Source organism: Babylonia areolata, chromosome 3 (genome assembly GCF_041734735.1).
Source record: "Babylonia areolata isolate BAREFJ2019XMU chromosome 3, ASM4173473v1, whole genome shotgun sequence".
Taxonomy (NCBI): Eukaryota; Metazoa; Mollusca; class Gastropoda; order Neogastropoda; family Buccinidae; genus Babylonia; species Babylonia areolata.
In genome coordinates this window covers 32,418,803-32,440,405 of record NC_134878.1, presented here as the reverse complement: position 1 = coordinate 32,440,405, position 21,603 = coordinate 32,418,803, and the positions used below count along the sequence as shown (strand labels likewise).

The 21,603-nt window shown below is 44.3% G+C and overlaps 1 protein-coding gene across 7 annotated transcripts in view; it reads right to left on the bottom strand.

Moving 5' to 3' along the window:
* LOC143279950 (focal adhesion kinase 1-like) overlaps positions 1-21,603 on the bottom strand; it is a 129,933-nt gene that overhangs the window by 103,118 nt on the left and 5,212 nt on the right. For 2 of the 7 annotated variants that reach the window (XM_076584310.1, XM_076584311.1), the window contains exon 1: positions 13,646-14,349. The exons of 1 other annotated variant lie outside the window; for it this stretch is intronic. In XM_076584310.1, coding sequence (XP_076440425.1) covers positions 13,646-14,152 — 507 coding nt within the window. In that variant the 5' untranslated portion in view covers positions 14,153-14,349. Of the gene's footprint in view, positions 1-97; positions 194-13,645; positions 14,350-17,369; positions 17,516-21,344; positions 21,570-21,603 lie in introns of those variants that run through there. 4 more of the 7 variants (XM_076584319.1, XM_076584318.1, XM_076584312.1 and 1 more) reach the window with 4 other exon arrangements.

Sequence of the window (21,603 nt, the reverse complement as noted above, 5' to 3'; positions counted from 1 at the left end):
TGGTGCCAGTGGCCACAGTGTGTGACGTCGGGGAGAGGAGGAGGAAAAACGAGGAGTGTGTGAAAACAGACCAAGCCCTGATGGAGGATATACCCACTGATCTCATCCACCGATAGACTGACAACCTTTGCTTTTACGGCTGCTCTGACTCAACGCCTCTCTTCTTTCTACCTATGCAGTGCATCATAACATTCACGTCTTGTTCTCTGATACGCATGCACGAGAGATGTTGAACCAAGATAATAAACCTAAGCTGCACGCGGCATTGCTGGTGAACTTGAAGGGTTTCTTATGTAGTACGTTCGTTGGCACTTTTTGAAAACAGTCCCGAAAAAAAGCTACACATACCGAAATCGGCCGCGCTTTCAGTTAGTTGAATTCACTTCTTTAAAAAGTCGGTCAGTAAAAAAAAGAAAAGAAAAAAAAAAGGCCGAGTGTATATCTCCAGCGAGGTTCAGCAAATCAAATACTACAAACAAACGTTTCAACGACCAAGCGGAAGAATCACTACACGGAGAAACACCGCGGAAAAATTTAAACAGAAATTAAAAGATGAAAGCAAACAACTGAAACTTTTCAAATTCCAGCCAATTGCGCAGCCCTGAGTCCACCAGGCCCAGACAGTGTGAGAGTAGTCAGCACAGGCAAACAACCCTCTCCCCATACCGGCCAGCTTTCAAAGAAGGTACAAATGAACACTGATTCGGCTGTCCCGCCCCAACTGCCCGATCTGAGACCCGCTACAACTGATAACAACTTTCCACTGCTCCCTTCCTCCAACCACTTCAGTCCCTCGCTAGTCCCCTGGCTCCCCCCCCCCCCCACACACACACAAACACACACATCCCACCCCCATCCACGTCTCTCCCTTGCCCGCAACAAGTGCTGCTCCGGCACCGGGTACAGTCTACAAAACAGCTCGGTGCTTCCGAGTCCGACTCAAATGCTAAGTGGGATGCTTTCCGTGCATCGATTCTGCCGATGATGACTCGCATAATATATAATATGAGCATGCCTAAGTGAGAAAGGGGGAAAGAGAGAGAGAAGGGTGGGGGGAGTTGGGGGGGGGGGACTGTGAGTGTGAGTTGGAGGGGAAGAGGAAAAACCTTACTCATACACGCACGCAGGCACACAGACACATGCACACACACCATACACACACACACACACTTCCTTATCTCCCCCATCTCTCCACGGGGTGTTTCCACACGACCAAAACGCAATTTCATTTTTTAATCAGAACAGTCAATAGGTGATATTTCTTCGTATTACTTATTGGAGCCAAACAGCCACTGATTTCAGTGCCAGAACGTGACGCATTTAAGACGTGTATGTCAGCATATTTGTTTCTGCAGTTAAAAGTTTTGGATACATACATACATACATACATATATATATATATATATATATATAAAGACAGTGTGTACTGACTGTTGATCAATTCAATATCTGAGCAAATTTACACTGTACACTGTTCGCATTACTTGTCATTATCTAGTTAACTAACTAGTTCAAGTCAATCTTTTGCCACAAAAAGGAAAGAACAGAAAATGGAGAGAACAAAGATAAATGAAGGAACTGTCTTCTCAGATGAGAAACACAATGACACTTCACCAGTTGTTTAGATTATTTTGTTCAACAATGGAGAACTCATATCTCAAGCGTCATGTCTCGTTCAAAACAATCTTTATCAAATAAAGCAATAGCGGTCTGCAACTTAATAACTGTAACCCAAATAATTACTCACGCCGCGTTTCATGTAATTAATATATTAACCTGCTGAGCACGTGGCATATTAATTTTGCTGTACAAATAGAGGGAGGCGTCGACATGAATCTACTTTGCCTCACCCTCTCCACCTTCTCACCCACCTCTTTTCATTGCCACTGCGGGAACGCTCCACTGGACTAAGCGTTTTTCCAAACTGACTCGCCGGCCTGTTTGTGGTGCATTATTCCTATTCATGTCAGCCAGCGAATGGTTTGCCAATATTTGCTTTGCTTTCAAAGCCAACGCCAATGAATCGCAAGATGTTGTTTGTGGTCTTTAGGGAGAGACGGTGGAATACTGATCACGAATGTGCCGATTGCCGAATGCAGCAGCGTTAACTGTTTCCATTGTCCTAAGTATTACTTTATTACAGGGACGCCGTGTTGGAAGTGTAAACAGTATGTACAATGAAGTCAGGAGAAGAAATGGGAGATATGGGATTTTTTTTTTTTTTTTTTTTTCCCCTAGTTCAGATTATACAGGTTGCTTGACAGCAGTGTTCCATACTATTAAGTGTTTTCGTCTTGAGATATTGAAGATTTAAGAAATGTTTCGTTACGAAATCCATAATCGTGTTTAAATTCTTTACCTACGCATAAAGCCTTCACTTTTCACTTGCTACATTACTGCTGTGGAACACTCATTACAGACACATGCACACCATAATTATATCCATATCCAAAGTGTGTGTGTGTGTGTGTGTGTGTGTGTGTGTGTGTGTGAGTGAGAGAGAGCGAGCGAGAGAGAGAGAGAGAAAGAAAGAAACTGTATACAACACCGGAAAACATGGACACCATCGTGACAGGAAACGAGTATAGAATGGCTGCACTGTACAAGCCAACACGTTTGTCATAGAAACGACGCAGTTCTCTCTTCTAGATAAATGGCTGAAGGCGCGCGCGCGCGCGCACGCACGCACCCCCACCCCCCCCCCTCCACACACACACACGTACACATGTACACACGCACCGCGCCACAGATGATTAAAATAATGCACATGATAAAAGACAGGCCTGGGGCAGACCCGAGATAGGCACACGACCACCCTCTCCTAGCATTATATTTATTCATTAGAAGTGATGCGCCTGCGTGTTTACAAAGCCCAACTGCTGACAGGGACAAAGGGTTCTTTAATCTGCATTACCTGGTCTTCTACATGAGTACATGAATGGCTATTTCGGCAACAGCGCGCTTCCATCAGCCAATCCACCCCTGTCAGTCGACTTCCATACATGTCAAACTCAGTCCCAAAATCCGCCACACGCAACTGTCCATGCAGTTAACCCTCACTCCTCTAAAACTAGAAGCTCGACCGCCGGAGAACTTGCAAATAAGGCCCCCCAAATCAGTCTCATCCATTTGAGCGATCCAAATACCAACCGTAACACTCTTGAATACAGATTTATTTTTCATCTGCTGAACAAAACTGGAGTCTAAAGAATTTGGGAAGAAACGTGCCAGTGAAGTAAGGTGAGACAAGACAGAGAATACAGACACAGACAGAGAGTGAGACACAAACACACATACACGCACGCAGAGAGAGGAGAGAGACAGAGATGGAGGGAGGGAATAAGTCTCTGCTGGACGAGTAATTAGTAGACCGGTAAGGGTGCGAGAAAAGACTGAATGTTTAATCAGAGAATAAAAGAATACACACGTTGGACTTGCTTTCCGAGTCATCTTGCCCTCACAAAATAGGGGAACTATGACAAACACGCAATACAAAATGCGAAACACCGATATGGGAAATTTCCAAATCATGTGAAAATTGAAAGAAATACATGATTACATACATATATCAGCTACAAGATGGAGAGACAGAGACAGAGTCAAAGACTGAGAGACAGAGTGACAGAGAAAGGCAGAGAGAGACAAAACCGGAGATGTTCAATATACTGGTTTGCAAATTCCCTACCGAGTTCTGAATGATAGTTATAGGTAAAGAAAAAACGTGGGTGGTACCTGAAATATTCCACAATGATGCAAGACTAGTTTGTTTTCTATGTAAATTTTTCTAAGGGGGTAATATAGTTTTAAGGACATGGACATTTTCATTCACTAAAAGAGGCAGGCAAATATGTAAAGAGACAACAGAACAGAGACACTGTCACATGCAAAGTCTCTGCTGGACGAATAATGAATGAATGGGATAGCAGAGAGAGATGGGTTGGAGGAGGGTAGAGGAAGGGAGGGGAGCAGGGCTCGGAACAGCTGCACTGCACAAAGCCAGCACATCCATCAGCGACACACCCACCGCCTCCTGTCCCAACGCGGGCCAACGGCACACAGAACCACTCAACCGTGCACACAGGAAGGCGGGATGGGAGAGGGACCCGCCTGCCTGCTTTTCAGCCTTCCATTTTACGAAACCATCACTAATGGTCAACTACATTCACACCACAGATTCAGTTTTCGCGCGCGCCACACACACACACACACACACACACACAGCGACAAGAGTAGCGTACGCTTGCACACATAGAGCGAGGCCAAGGTTACCACGTCCTTTCGAACAGAGAAGGAAAAACCTGTACCAGTGTTGGATGAAGTTCGACAGTCATGTTCCTTCTGGCAATGTTTTCATTTCTCTAGTCACAAGTGAGACAAGCTCCTTCCCCTCCAAACCTCTCCCCCCTCATCCCCCTCCTCCGCACGCTCACACACACACCCGTACCGTCCCGTCCACCCCATCCAATATACACAACATGGAAGTCTTTGCATAGGTTTGAAGTTCAGTGTTAGAGTAATTTAATCCGTCAGGTGCGCAAGGGTGCGCATAGTATAAAATATTTGAGGACCCAAACACAGATATCACCCCCACACACACATGCACGCTCGCCCGCGCACAGACCATGACAAACAGACACGGAAAAAAAAAAGAGAGACAGACAAACAAGCAGGCAGATACAGAAAAAAACAGATATAGAGAGAAAGGCAGAAAAAGACCGACACAGAAAGACAGGCAGAGAAAAACAAAGATCGAGAAGGATGACAGGAGAGAGAGAGAGAGAGAGAGAGAGAGAGAGAGAGAGAGAGAGACTGGGGCCTGATGGTGCAGAGAGTGGAGTGAGTCAGAGGGGAAGCATGCATGTGGCGGTTCTCGGTTGGAGGTGATAAAGCACTGTTTTGATCCCTTCCCCCCAAACAAACACGATACTACAGACAACGGCCCTAGCCTGCCCTACCTACCTACCCACCTACCTGCCCTCTCGACCTGCCCGCTCGGGGTGTAGCGGACTGAAAGGTCTCTCCTTCCCATTTTGTCCACAGTTGGGAGTACGCTGGCACCATAGCCAGTCACGACAGAACGTTTTACGAAAGTTGGATGAAAGACACGCGTACTACTGGACTTCTCATATTTTGCCTTTACCAAATAAAGAGGTTTACTCTCCGCTTAACATCACTATGAAGTTGATGACCGGAAAGGTTTTACTCATACACATCACACACACACAAACATATACGGAAAACAACACAGGATGGTGTTATATATATATATATATATATATATATATATATATATATATATATATATATATATATATATATATAAGGCCCAACACTCCGCTTATATCACAGATTTACGTAAGTTTACATTTGGGCCAACAGCAAAGTGAGAGCTGTATTATCAATGGTTTCTCCAGTCAATGGGGAAACCCATGTACAGCTTAGTCTTTTGTGAAGGACTATGACTCTCAAACTAGGAGGCAAAATTGCACTGGCTCTTAGTGCTGCAGCCTTGTGGGCTAGTTGGCCTTTGGGAACCATCCCAACGCCGACTGCCCTTAAACACTCTTGGCCGAGAGAGTGGGGATGTACCTTGGGCAAGACACTCTCCACTATAATCAAATTCTAGCCCAAATAGTCGGAACAGCAGTTGCCTCCTCTGCTGTTCTGATGGTCATAGTCGGACTCGAGTGACTATCATATATATATATATACGTTTTACCTACTCAATGAATATAAAAACAAATGAATTTGATTAAGTGAAGACAATGGTAGTATATATTTGCTTACCCCCCCACCCCACCCCACCCCAAGCGCCCCTCCCGCACCTGAAAAATGAATAAAGTTCTCTGAATGATCAAGCATTCATGCCTTCATAAACTGACAATAATTTACTTTATGCTGCATTTTATTTCATATCTGGGAGACACTACGAAGTCTGCCAGAAACAGTCACTTTTAGAATTTCCTTTCATGCTGCAGTACTGATATAAAACACCTTCATCACCCAAAGCTGACATGCATTTTTCCAACCACTCGGTCTTTGTTAACCCCATGACTGCTGCGGTCGAGCATGCTTGTCAGTGAAGGGCTGTCACCTTTCTGAGATGACATTTTACAAGGTTAGGATGTCAGTCACCATTCCTCATTTGGACCAGACTTCTTCCTTTCTGGATGGTATTGATTTTTCCAACTACGCCTTGGATTCTGGACGTGCATAAAGTATGAAAGCAAATGCAACTCAAATGCACGCCACAATGATTCCATTTCACCATTTTTCAAAAGTCAAGGAGTCAAGCAAAAGGCTGTCTGGCGGACTGGACCGCCAACATGGCCCAGTAAAACAATGCACGACGTGAACACTAACACACTGTTCCTGCACACGGGGAACGGAAACAGCGCTCAGTGGAACCTGAAGGCAAAGCAAAATGTCAACAGCGCTTATTGTGACCCCATTCTTTCCATCCTCCTCCTGACGACATTTGGTGGTTGGTCCTCTGTAGGGACGGTAACCCCGCCCGTTTTCCGGTACGTGCCTAGAGCTCTGTGTTTGTGCGTGCGTGCATGCGCGCGCGTATGTGTTACAGTGTATGAGTGTGTATGCGCGCGCGCACGTATGCGTTCGAGTCTGAGTGTGTGTGTGTGTGTGTGTGTGTGTGTGTGTGTGTGTGTGTGAAAGCATGCGCGTGCGTGGCTTCAAGCTTCAGGTGTGTGTTTGTATGCGCGCGCGCACGTGTGGTTGCATGCGTATACTTGTGTGCGTTTCTAGTACGTGTTCTGTGTGTTTGTGTACGTGTGTGCGCGCGTGCGCTTGAAAGGGAGCAGTCTACATGTGTGGCCTGTGTCAACCAGACTAAAATGCTGTTTGACGAACGTCAACCCAAAATCCGACCACCAATTTCCAACCACCGTGTCTAATACCAAGTCAACACGGCCCCATTATTTTTTCCGCGGTGGCCTGGATGTTTCCTACCATAGCCCCACAACCACCGGAACACACACACACACGCGCGCGCGCGCGCACGCACACACACACACACACGCACGCACACATGAGAGGACATATTTTGCACGTTTGCATCCTCTTCAAAATGTCAGACACAGGACGGATAGCCTGGCAAACAGAATAAACAGAAAGGGGGGAAAACAGAAGAAGAGTGAAACAGAAATATACAGCATCGAAAACACATAACGGGAAAAAGTAAGGTAGAGAGAATGACTCGGGGAGCGAGAAGAGAGACAGATAATAACTGAACAGAATAGAAGATTAACTATATAAAAAAAAGTTTTTTAAAGTATATATATGTATGTAAAAAAAAAAAAATGGATTTATTTTATAAAGAGAAACAGGGGTCAAATCATTCGGAAACAAATCATGAAGCTTACAACACAAGTAACATGTTTGGAATGCTTACATAATTACGATTATGAGATTAGCATCCACATTTTTATCATGTTGTTATCAACAGGGAAGACACCGTGGCTTCTGCAAGTCAAGAAGAAAGAACTAAAAAAGCGACGATGTGGCAAGAACAATATCGGAAACACAAATCTAAACACACACACACACACACACAAAGAGTCACGTGCGCATCAGACGCCTGCCCTTATTACTAACTATATCGTTTCCATGGAAACAACAAACTATAAAAAGCGCAGTCAGTAAAACAGATGGTATCGCTGTGCAGCGAAATAGTAGGGAGCCAGCAGAAAGAGAAACACACACACACACACACACATACTCCACAGGTGGAGGTTGGAAGCTAAAGGATGCATGTGTATCGCTCCTCTCGCCGGCGATTTCGACTAGTTGTTTCTTTACATAAGACACCTGGGGTCACAGAGTTTTCGTCAGCACTCACCACAGCACCATAATACTTCGTTCGTTGGCTGCGACTCCAACGTTCACTCGTTCACTCGAGTGGGACTTCTATCCGTACGACTGTTTTTACTCCCGCCATGCAGGCAGTCATACTTCGTTTCCCGACGGAGGAGGGTGTGTGGGGGGCTGGAGGAGAGCCGGAGGGAGGGGAGGGGAAGGCGTGCACCATATACTACCAAACGTCAACGCGGGTCTATCTGCCACTTGTCTTAATGCAAGGCAAGGCAATGTATTGTGGCTACTAATACTACCCTGTTTCCAGCCTTCTTCGATGACAGTTGAAATAGAACAAGATCCTTAACTTGAAATGATACCTGCTTCGTTTTGGTTTAACACTGAATTACGGGTGAACACTGAATGAAGTCCAGCACCTAACCGACTGGCACGGCGCCCCCTCGGGTACATGATTTGCATAATGACACAAGCTTTAAAAAAATTTTTTTTTTAAATAAAAAGAAAGAAAGAAAGAAAAAAGGCCCGCGCGTTTGCGCGCGCGTTTGCGCACGCGTGTGTGTGTGAGACAGACAGAGAGAGAGAGAGAGAGAGAGAGAGAGTGAAATGTGAAACGTCAAATTGTGTGCCATTTCCAATCCCAAATGAATCACAACCACTGGTTACAGAGGTATTCAATGGGTTCGAACAAAAACGACGCAACGAAAATTATGTCAAATAAATTACACGTACACGCAGACATATATTTTAACACATATACAATACACCGCATACACACATAATGGTATAATCATGCATGCTCACATTAGTGTATACAAAATCCCAACTGATTAAAACTCGCAAAAAAAACAGTTATCAATCATGAACACGGGTCAGCGCTCGCACCTTGCTCATCAAAATGTTGTATTCCATGCATCACCCTGCTGCACGCATCGGCAATTCAGGAAATGGTGTCAGCTTTACGTCATCTGTACCGTTCTCACCTGCACGCGCGCCATCACAGCCACACGTATATAAATAATACACACATATTACATATCACACACACACACACACTCTCTCTCTCGCTCGCACGAGGGCGCGCGCGCGCGCGCACACACACACACACACACACACACAAGGGAGAGACTGAGAGAAAGGGACAGGGATAAAGAGAGAGAATGAGACAGAGACAGAGTGACAAAGAGAGACAGTGGCAGACAAATATAGACAGCAAGATACAAAGAGAGACAGACTGAGACAGAGGGACCAAGAGAAACAGTGAGAGACAGAGATAAAGATACAAAGAGACAGGCAGACAGACACGAACAGAACAGACAGAAAGAGACACAGAGGCCATAAATCCCTCGCCCGTGACTGCTCCCACGCTCGTGTCACAATGGATCCTCCCCCCCCACCCCCAACTCCCAACCCAATTCTTTCCTTCTTTTTCTTCTCCCCCCGATTTCTTTTCTTTTTTTCTTTTTTTTCTTTCTTTTTTTTTTATCTCTCTCTCTCTCTCTTTTTTTTTTAAAGACAACTTTCTCATACGACCTCTCCGACCTCACAGACAAGCATCGTCCGAGTTTTGTTCGAGAATGAAACACAGCCCTGACAAATCATGCACAGCGGTGGTATGGGAAGGAAAAGTGGCTTTTCTCTCCCACCCTGTGGTAATGGAACGCCCCCACAACGTGAATACGTGTAGGTGGGGTGGTGGAGTGGGGTGGATTGGAAGCATTTGATCAGAAAAAACAACACTAAGTTCCTCTTAAAAACTTCCTGAAATGCCACCCAAATCCAATTCTTCCTCCTTTCTCTTGCGACTTAGCACTTTTACAAAGTCGCTCAGCAAATAGGTCACGAGCGTATAGGACAATAATATTTCCAACATCTGTCCACACGCAAGCTCACAAACAGGGTACGTAAGCCTTCGGACGGATGTGTGACATTTTGCATACAATGCGTCAAGGTTATCAAGTTCGAATTTGCAAACAATGCTCAAACCGGGCGGTTAATTGACAGTCTATTAGACCAAACAGTAGCTTATGCCTCTCCACATAATGCAACAGACAAAACAAGAAATACGCTTTCAATTAACCGAGCCATAAAAAATGAGTCAAGGCCATTCTGCATTAGCGATCCTACAATCACGCTTTCAGGCGTGGGGAGAGTTTTGTTGTTGTTGTTTTGTTTTGTTTTTAGTGACCAAAATTTAAAGTTCTTCTGAAATCAGCTGACATCTGACAAAAACATTTTGCTGTAGACTTCATCAGACATCAAAACCTTTCTTCCGAGCATTCCATCCACTGAAATCCCCCCCCCCCCTTTTTAATTTTTTTTTTTTTTTAAATTATAAAATACAATGAATAAAAACAGATTAATTTAGTCTTCAGAGCTTGAACAATTATAACCGACTGGGATTCGGTATTTTCAATGATCAAATTTTAGTTTGTGTTTAGCCTGATTCCAGTTCCGAAATTACCTTCGTGGATGGAAAGGCGATGAATATCAACCCGCTTATCTCCCTTTCTGTTTTTGTATTTACCACAGATTACACATCACGAGTCTGTTTTGCAATATTTGCCGCAGATGCCACATACCAAACCAAAACGGTTTGTTCAGAGAAAATAAGGTGGTTCTGTTGAACTTCCTTTTTTATTCCGTGTATGTTGGCATGAATTAAACTCTGCACATACTGAACTGGGGTACAACAACGGCGTCATAGAGGAATAATGCACTGCAATAACGTTCAACACACACACACACACACACATACATATACATCAGTGTGTGTGTGTGTGTGTGTGTGTGTGTGTGTGTGTGTGTGTGTGTTTAGATAAGACAGATAACCATTCATTTTATTCATGTTGGGGTGTTGAATAACTAAACTGTGAACACTGCAATACAACGCCAGAACAATCAGTTTATATGATTGTGGGTCCTCAACAACGAAGAAGAAGAACGCTCTCTCTTTGAAGTACTGTGAACGAACATGACCGAGCAAACAAAAAAAACCCCCAAAAACCAAAAAAAACAAAAAACAAAAACCCAAACAAACAACAACAAAAAACCACAACAACCCCCACCCCACCCCCCCTTTCTTGTACGTTTCGGATAACTGCATAAGCCGTTTTTATCTTGTATGCTTGCCTCGCTCCTTTCACAGCTTTGATCAGTATGCAGAATCTGAGACCTGGGCTTAAAGGCAAACCACAACCAAATTATTCAGAGCAAAATCGAGAATTATCAACATAAAAACTCTCATAAAATGTTCAGATATGACAGAAAGAGATCGGCGGTGAGGATGGGGGGAACGAGGCAGACAGGCACAGAATCAGAATGGTTTATTCACATTTAGGCCTCAGCCCCAGACAGACAGACACGTAAAGAGACAGGCAGACAGACAGAAAGACAGGGATCTACATTACTACCAATGAATAAGTAGTGGGGGTTGGGAGTGCGGTGGGGAAGACGTGCAGTCAGAGAAGAAAAAAAACAAGATAGGCAGGCGAACAAAGAAAGGCCAAGACAGTCCACTGCCATATCCCAATACACCCATGGGGGGGAGAAAAAAAAAGTGGCCACCATGCAGCAGCACAACACAATGTTATATCCGCAGTTCAAATAAATCTCGCTGGCAGACATGCACTCATGATTGGGGGCGGCAAGGTCAAGCTTGAGAGGGCCGCAAGCCTCAACACACACCTAATGAAGCACGGACACAAAAAAAACCCATTTGGGCTTACAAAACGGATTTATATTTTTCGGGGCCAGTCAGGCGGGGGTGTGAAAGGAGGGGGGGGGGGGGGAGTAAGGAGTGGGATGGGGGTGGGGGTGGGTTGGCGAGAATGGTAGGGCGGAATGGCAGTCACACAAAACGGTAGATGACGACATTCCATTGCAGTTGGGCCAAAGCGTTTTGTGTCCGGTCAACGAGCAAAACTAACACACTTGAGCTTTCACGAGTGTTAACGCCTGACAAAAACAACAAAGACAATGTATTTGTTACGTTGTGTTGCTGGTGATGACAGAATAAACCCAACCCCACCACCCGCCCCTCCTCCTCTCTTCTGGGTGGGAATCATACAATGGTTTTATGTCAAACCAATACATGGTCATGAATTCAAATGGTCCTCAGTTGCTGCCTCTACAGGATCCCCCCCCCCCCCGCCCCCGCCCCCTCATTCACACGTACATACATCATTAATATATCATGGAAGAGGGAGATGGGGCACAGAGAGAGAGACAGACAGAGAGACAGAGATGGGGGCATAGAGAGAGAGATGGGGCAGAGAGAGAGAGAGAGACAGAAAGAGAGAGAACAAATAATAACAATAATAATGGTATTTATATAGCGCTGAATCTTGTGCAGAGACAAATCAAAGCGCTTTCGCCCCAGTCATTCACACGCATGCATAACTCTAAAACTGGAGAAACTAAAGACAAGGAAGATGTAGGGGAGGGAGGCTATTTTGGGAAGAGGTGGGTTTTAAGGCCAGACTTGAAAGAGCTGAGTGGAGACTTGACGAAGCGAAAGAGGAAGTTCATTCCAATTGCAAGGTCCAGACACAGACAGAAAAAGAACGGCGGCCAACAGTCAGTGTTTGAATCTGCGTATGCGTAAACACAGTGGATCCGAAGCCGATCGTAGTGAGCGAGATGGAGTGTAGAGATGAAGGCAGCTGCAGAGATAGGAAGGGGCAGTTTTGTGATTACATCTTTTACATAGAGTTCTGATCTTGTACTTTATTCGGTGTGAGACAGGGAGCCAGTGGAGATGTTGCAAAAGGGGAGTGATGTGCTCAGATCTTTTCTTTCTAAGGACGAGTCGGGCAGCAGAGTTTTGTATGCGCTGAAGGGACTGAATGGATGAAGCAGGCAAACCAGACAACAGAGAGTTACAGTAGTCAAGGCGAGAGAGAATGAGAGAAACGACATGTCTAAATGTTGCGTCAGTGGACAGATATTTCCGGAGTGAACTGATGCGCCGCAGTTGACAGTAGAAGGACTGACATGTAACTGATAAATGTTTGCATGGACAGTGTATCGAAGTTCCTGACTGACCTGGAAAGAGGGATGGATGTACTGCCAAGTTTGATTGTATCAACTATGACGGAAGACATTTTTGTTCAGTTCCTATGGTAATTGCTTCAGTTTTGTCCGCATTCAATTGTAACTTATTTAGAGTCATCCAGTTTTGAATGTCCATGATGCTGTTGGATGAACTGCGATGAACACTACTATATTTATCTAGCGTGTAACCGATGATGGTTTGGGTACAACGGATGACAATCATAATTCGCAATCAGCGTATGTCATGTTATCATTAACGATCCCATTAAAAACTGCGCTGAATGACAAGTCGGTTATCAAATATCAGCGAGTATCATTTTTCAAGAGTGTGGTATCCCATTAAGAAATTTGCCTGTCTGCGTAATAACGTGTGTCAGTTTTGCAGCAAAATAACTTCATCATACTCGTAGTGTGGCCTTCTGTCACTCACACACACACACACACACACACACACACACACACTGACACAGAAACATACATATATAATTGTGTGTGTATGTGTGTCATAGTGAGAAGTAGCAGCAGCAGTAGTAGTAGTAGTAGTAGTGTGTGTGTGTGTGTGTGTGTGTGTGTACAAGTCAAGGAGAGCAGGTTCACTTTTCTCTACGACCTTCGTTTTATGAAAACTTACTTCCGCTCTTTAATGTCGCATTTCAAAAAACAGTCGAAGCACACGCGTGTAGATAACTTCATAAACGAGATACTCGTGTAAAAGAATTAAAACCCAATCATAACGAAGCAAAAATGCGTTGTTGTTTACCTGAGTGGACCTATAGGCCGAATGCCTCCTGGAGCGCTTCCGCATGGTGAAGAACAAAGTCGGACAGGAACCACAGAAGCAGTGACAACAAAAACACCCACTGTCAGGTCGCTCTCTCCTCCCCCACCATGACCACCACCCCTCCCCCCTCCCACCACCACTGTCAGCAGCAGCAGCGCTGCCAGAAGTAGGGAGGTGCGCCCGGCCAGCCTTGTTGGGCTTGGTCGTGCCACCCGAGTCAGCGTCAACCAGTTTCCGTTGTGTCATCCTCCTGATCCTTTGTCGTACGGGGCGGCGGCGACTAGTGGGGGCCCCCACACCTACCACCACCCTGTTTTGAAGGGAGGAAAACAAGTCCTGAAGACGACTCAGACACGCCGGGAGGACGATGGAAGGGATGGTGGTGGAAGGGGTGGTGATAGATGTGGAAGAGGCGTGACGAACGGTCGGGCTGTCCTCTGCCGCCAGGAAAAAGGCGTGCGACGACGAAAGAGGTGAGTAGCCCATGCTGACCTCATCAAAGTCCGCTCACTATCATCCAAAACGCACACACCGTCAACACCGCACAATGTTGATCACACCGTCACCACAGCACAATGTTGATCACAATTACTGTGTTTTGGCGCATTCTCAACACCCAACGTTCGACTTTGGGGTAACAAACAACACGAGTCCTACTATCGACAAGCACGTCAGTGGCTAGTCACTCAGACACAACGAATGACAGAATGGGACTAGCTGCAAATAGTGCAAAGCTGGTGACATTTGAATGGGGATTCCTTCCTCCTTACCCTCTCCCGTCCACACCGCTTTGTCTCCTCGCTCTCAGACGAGCACGATGACAGCCAAAAAAAACGAGGCGGGGGGACGTGGCTTGTGTCGCCAACACGACTCCCCACAACAACGGCAGCTGCACACTTACTGTGACAAGCCAGATGGGGGGTAGGCAGTGGCGAGGAGGGAGAGAGGGGTAAAAGGGGGAGTGGTGGAAGAGGGAGGGGGAGAGCTGAGCCATGGGAAGCCGACAAGAAATGATGATCGTTCAATGTTTGAAAACGTAAGACAGAGCCCCAGGGTCTGTCATGCGGAAACAGTGTTTTCGGCAGGGGAAAAAAAAAAGTGGGCAGACCCCCTTTTCTACAATCCCCAACCCCCTCGCCGCCACCCACCCCTTGAAAAAAAAAAAGGCGGGGGAGGGGGGGGGCATGACTCATGTTAAACCCGATCTATACAGACCCTCGCTTTTCGTGCGGTCTCTGTGCCCGAGACAGCTACTCGAAAGCCCTACCCCTTGCTCCCTCCCCAACCCATCTTCTCCTTCGAAGTCTCCGCGACACTTGAGTGCCATCTGTAAATCTTGGCGTTGTTACTTTTGTCAGTTCTCTCCTCACCACTGAGCACTGTACTTAAGTGTTTACGATGACCGGAGTTGCTATTATCAGTGATAAATATGGGGCGTGTTACCAAAACAGAAAGCACGGACACACACGTCAGGCAGACAGACAGACAGACAGAATGAAAGAATGAATCTTTATTTTCCAAAGGTGAAGACATTAGCACTTTGGCCGACTTACACATCTGCCGTTGATCTAAAAGATACACTAACACAGGCATATAAATGTTGCTATACTTAATACATGTATAATGTACAAGTATAGCACAGCGTCAAACTGAGAGACACAACATCGCTCACATCTGTACGAAACGGAAGCGAGTAACACACACACACACACACGCACACACACACCAAGGGTAAAACAACAACAACAAAACCCTAGCATGAATGCTACACATGAATGATTTAAGTTCAATTCAGAGAGACAAAGAGACGGAAAGACCGAGAGAAAAATACATCGAAAGACAGACACTGAGAGAAACAGAGACAGACTGAGAGGGAGACTGGTACAGAGAGAAGGCAGGCTGACTCTAACCAGTTGGGGAAAACTTGGCTTTTCAAATGTTTGAAAACGGGGTTACCATGCCCAACAAATCGACCTGTGGTCAGAAATCTTTCCTTCAGGGGCAGGTGGGAAGGAGGCGCGTGGCACAAGAAATGATGTGCAGTCTCCGTTATTTAAAAAATAAATAACTAAAAAAAAATATATATATAATTTTTTTTTTTTAAACCCACAGGTGAGTTCGCTAATGCACACACTCCGTTTTTCAAAACAATCCCACGAATGGCAAAAAATGTTCTGTAAGCTTAATTAACCTTCTTTTTTTTTTATTAGCTCCACTGTAAAATTGTTTTCATCGCAAGTTTACTTGATGCTAAAATCGACGAACTGGTCAACTAGTCTTTAAACACCACACACACACACACAATTAAGAGAGGCGTAAACTGCCCCAGTGTAAAAAAGCGTGAGAGAGAAAAACAGAGAGACAGAGGAGGGGAAGGGGAGGCGGTGAGAGAGATAGAATCAGAGCGGCATCGAAACAGATTTCACTGCTGAGAGTGTTATGCTCTCTCTCTGTGTCTGTCTGTCTGTCTGTCTCTCTCCCTCTCTCTCTTCCATGCATGCATGCACTTGTGCAGGTAAACGCGCGCACACAGAGATGGAAGAATGGTTAGAAACCGCGAGAGAAAAGGTAAAATGGAGAGAGAGTGTGTACATGTGTGTGTGTGTGAGAGAGAGAGAGAGAGAGAGGGGGGGGGGGGCGAGAGAAGGGTTGAACAAATTTCAGTTTCAAAGAGGTTGTTAAATTTCATCATTTCAAACTACGACTGATGTCAACAAAAATATCTCTCCACCCTCCAAATCTCTCTCTCTCTCTCTCTTTCACACACACACACACACACACAGATCAGACGATCTGCGAACTGGTGTTGGAACAACTGAACAGAAACAGGTAACGCGAGACTTTCTTTGCGTACGAACGTGTGTCAGAGATCCGAGAAACGCAGCTGTTCTGTCAGTGGAAACAGTTCCACACCATGAAGTCGTGTACGAACTGGTTCCATCCACTCCAACCGTCTAACCGATATTTTGCACTGGTTGGGTTGTTTTTTTTCCCCGTGCGGAAGGGGGGGGGGGGGTATTCTAAATTCTTCCGATCAAATATAAAAACAGCCAGCATTTGCTATATGTTTCTCATTACGCCCTCTTACAACTACATGCCATACCTTAAAAAAAAAATTAAAGGGGGGAGGGGTGGGGGATTAAAAATAGACTGGCAGACAGGAATACGCACATCTTACCAGATAAAAAGAAGAAGAAAAATAAGGAAAAGGGAGGGGGGGGAGGGAGGGAGGGGGAGAGAGAGAGAGAGAGAGAGAGAGAGAGAGAGCGACAGGCAGAGACTGAGACAGACTAAGCCCGAAGGAGACAGACAGACCGACAGAGAGCAGGAAAGAGGTACAGAGACAGAAAGAGTGAAGAACTGACGGTCTCCCCCCGACTCCCACCCCCTTTTTAAAAAACTTTTTTTTTTAATACAACATGCCTTTTGTTCGAATTTTCAACGAAAAACGCTGTTCAAAATTTGATAATTTTATGAGCCAAATGATATAAAAATGTTTAAACAAATAAGCTGGCTGAGCATCAGCAAACTTGATCGCTCAAAGATTCACCGCTGTACCATTCAAAAGTACTGTACACCTTTTGTAGTTTAATGAAAAGTGGAACAGAGGCAAGCTGCAATTCTGGACATTCTCAGCATCATACTATTCCCATGGACTTCCTCGCCAGCCAAATGACGTACATTTGTTGAACACGTTAATTACCTGCAATGGGTAAGGTCTCTCCCTCTGTCTGATCAAAACATTCGGTGACCTCGGGGAGGCCGATGGGGACGGAACAGCAGCTCTGGCACCACGTAGCATGGTTCCCACTGAGGTAGCTCCAGCGGTAACACGTACACAAAATTCGTGTCAAGACACTTCGTGTGAATTTTGTTTGTTTATTTTAACTTTTTTTTTTTTAGACTGTCTCTTACAGTCCCTTCGTCAGTCTTTAACAGGCAACAGCTCCGAGGTTAACTTTTTCTATATAAATTTGTGCCGCAATCAATCACTGATGGATTAACTGACGACCAATGAAATTTTCACGCTGCACGGTAACATAATCTTCTGTGATATATTTGCAACTATATGAAACAGCGGAGGATCAAACAAACAAAACAACTCGCGATTCATCCAGTCTCAGTGAGATCTAACGCCGTTTTTATAGGAAAATACAATGTTCTGCTTCACATGCACATTGCCTTCTCTGAAATATGATTGTTCCGCTTAAATGTTCTTTCCAAACTCACCAAAAACAATACGGGTTCGTTTTTATATGAAACTACAAATATCGCCTTTAAGATTAATTTGAAGACCACTCCTTTTCAAGCAAAGAAGAATTACACAGGAGAGAAAAAACACTGTCCTCGTGCCGAACCGCCCTGAAAAGTCCACATCCAGTTTCAAGCCCTTCGGAGCGACTGAAGCAAACAGAATTCCAACCCACAGAAAACATCTCTGCATGTTCCGATAAAAGATAATATTCCTCTTCTCCCCATGGCAACCAGGATTCCAACCCCTTCTCGTAAATTCGTCTTTTGATACGGACGCTGAAGGGTAGAGACAGAAGTAAAGCGGCGATGCTGGTGGGAAGGTATTGGGAAGTTTTATCAGCAACGCACGGGTGGAGGCAAGGCGACGGAGGGGGGTGGGGTTATGGATGTGAGAGTGTACTGAAAGACTGATCGCTGCTCCGTTCAATGGCACAGTAGACAGGTTTGCGGGCTGGGTAGGGGGAGGCCGCGAGAGGTTCCTTCCTGATCTGTGAAGCAGGATGTCTGCTAGAACTACAGCGTTACCGGTCACTTGGGTGATGAGATAAGCCGCACTACGTGCGTGGATCCACCTGGGCTGAGATGAGGAGGCCGATAGGGTTTCTGTTTGATAGTTATTCGCTTGGAACAAGTTCAAGTGCTGCACGGCCAGGTAAAACAGTTCGTTCTAGCTGCACTCACACGCAGATGGAGGCACACAATTCTGGCTGATCAGTTTATGCAAATTCACCCGCTTTTGTGTGTGGTTGTGAGTGTGTGCACGCACACCCATTTGGGGGTTGTCTGTGCTTCACTTTGTCACTTTCAAAAGATGTTGTTGGTGCACACGTGTGTGTGTGTGTGTGTGTGTGTGTGTGTGTGTGTGTGAGTGTGTGTGTGCGTCCTTGTGTGTGTGTGTGTGTGTGTGCGCCTGTGTGTGTGTGTGTGTGTGTGTGTGTGTGTGCGCGTGCGTGTGTGTGTGTGTGCGTGCGTGCACGCGCCTGTGTGTGTGCGCGTGCCTGTGTGTGTGTGTGTGTGATGTTGAAGAATAATAAACGTTACTAGTAAAACCATGGCAAGCAATTTTTGCAATGCAGGTTCCACCTTGCTGGCTAATCACAAACCAACTGGAAGCCTTTCCTCTTCTCTCTCTTACCTTCCCTGCTATGTGTAGACATTAACAGGTTTCCACAATACTTCATTTCTCTCTTCCCCATTCATTTACATACACACAAAAACAACCCCCACCCCCAAAAAACCCACATCAAACCAGTCAAAGGTAAAACAATTTCATATTCCCCACATTGTTCATCAAAGACAAACCATTTTCACAGACATCTTATGTTGATAAGTTATCATGACCACACGCTTAACAGCTGCAAATATTTTTGTTTGATTTAAAGAAAAGTAATTAAATGACAGCTAATGATCAGTAACTTGTGTTTGCCCTAATAAAGTTTGATTTTCATAAAAGACTTGCTTAACCTGTGATAATGAAACACACACACACACACACACAATCTATATACATATACATATGCAAATTATTTGCAAAGCTAAACAATTTATGTTCCACCAGTAATGTGCCAACTTTCTCTTTGAAAAAACCCCAGCAAAAACAACTGCAGGAATGTCCTAACATTAGCAGCTGTTTTCGACATATATATCACTAAACATCAAATCAATGCTTAACACATGTTATGAACTGAGCGGTATATAATATTTAAACAATTTTTGCAGATTTTTAAAAACTTTTCATCTATCATTGTACTGGGAATTATTTGTAATTTGACCGTAAGCAGGACAAAGGAGAAATTGTGAGGATACTACAAAAATCAAACGTCTTCAGTCTGTCTAAGTGTTTTGCAATATTGCCTGCGAAGACACCTCATAGCAAATATGTGCACACACTATTCAAACATGCATCCATGAAATAAGTGTTTATGTGCTTGCTCTTATATGTATCCAATGTATAGTGTATTCTGTAATGTCCACATCAAAATTGACACAAATCACGACATAAGATTTCCAACTTTTTAGACTGTAAGTAAAACCAGTCACTGGTATTGTGGTAATTAAACTGCCTGACACAGAATCTAAAAGAGATAGATCTACCAAAGTGATGGGGGAAAAAAGCCCCAACTCTTGACTCCTAAACTTCTGTTTTCTTTCCATTGTATCATTTCAGTTTCTGCTGTCCAGTTGTCCGATAAAGAGATTATAGCAGAATGAAAGACATTATTAAGTAACTGTTCATCTTCAATGCTGTCATTCTGGTGAAGTCAGTTGCTTACATGTCTCTCGTAATTTGGTCATGTCACCCCCAGATGACAATGTGTGTGTGTGTGTGTGTGTGTGTGCAGTGATTTTATTTAAAACAAGAGCCAAAAGTATAAAAATCTTCAACTGCAAAAATCAAATCTGAAATTATTCTAATTCATGATGACAATAAAAGATATTCCACAATAACTGATACTCTCAGATCTTTAAAAAAAAACCAACCAAACAAACAAACAAACAAAAAACAACTTCATTCAGACCATCAGTGGGAATCACATGAGATGAGATTTGTGTTTTGAATTTTACTCTTTTTTGTATCACCATGTTTTTTCCCCAACACATAGTGCAGAAAATTATCATATGGGTATATGGGTTACATATGGCTCACAAAAAATTGAGCTTTTTTTTCTTTTACTGTTTTAAAGACACTGATCTTGTTCCAAATGTTGCATTGATCACGTTTCAAATGTTACATTTTCAACAACCTGTATCAGGCATCATTTTGCCTTTTTTCTTTCTTTCTTTTTTCTATCCTTTTCTTAAATCACTACACAGATCATACAAATTATAAAAAGAAAGAGGGGGACAAACCAATCAGCACTGAACCGATTTACTGAACACAAGGAGTACGAAATAAAGTTTAATATTTTAGCCCCCACCCCACCCCCATCCCTCAAATCATGCAGGTTTGGTTTAATGTATTTCCTGGAGATGAGCAGAAGCGCCAAGGGCAATGTAAGATAAACCTGTGAACATATTTTCCAAACAGATGTTGGCAGCAGCTGAGCAGAGTGATGGGGGCGGGGCTTAAATGTTTTGCTGCGTAAGCAGCGTTAACAAACTTCGAAGCATGGCTACGCTGCACTGGTATGCACCTTTTGAACCCCAAGGCGTCAGGGCTCAGTCTATTGTCGTTTTAAACGGTTCTTATTGTGCGCTATATATATATATATATATATATATATATATATATATTATCGACTGTTATACCTTTAAGTTGGACTGGACTTAGACATGACATTCTGTAAAAACACATTCACCATTTTCCTGATACAGATATCTAATTCTGCGCGGGTTCTTGTATTTCCAAATTAGGAATGCTGAATACAAAATATTAAGTTTATTTTCAACTTCAAAACATTGTGAAAACGTCAAATGAACTTACCTGTTTTCAGCTTCCTGGAACCTGTTACGATTATTCTGCCTGTCTCTGCGGTTACGCTTCCTCAAGATCACTGAATGAATTCACTCAATACTTTGTCACGCTTCAGTCGACCTAACAGGCGGTAAGCTTAATCGGTTGATGCTCGGCACCAAAAACAACACTTCTCTCTGGCCACAAGGTGTCGGCTGCTCCAAACTTTTACTTTCATTGATTGAACTGTCCACCTGACACAGGACACAGCAGACAGCGCCGCCTTGCG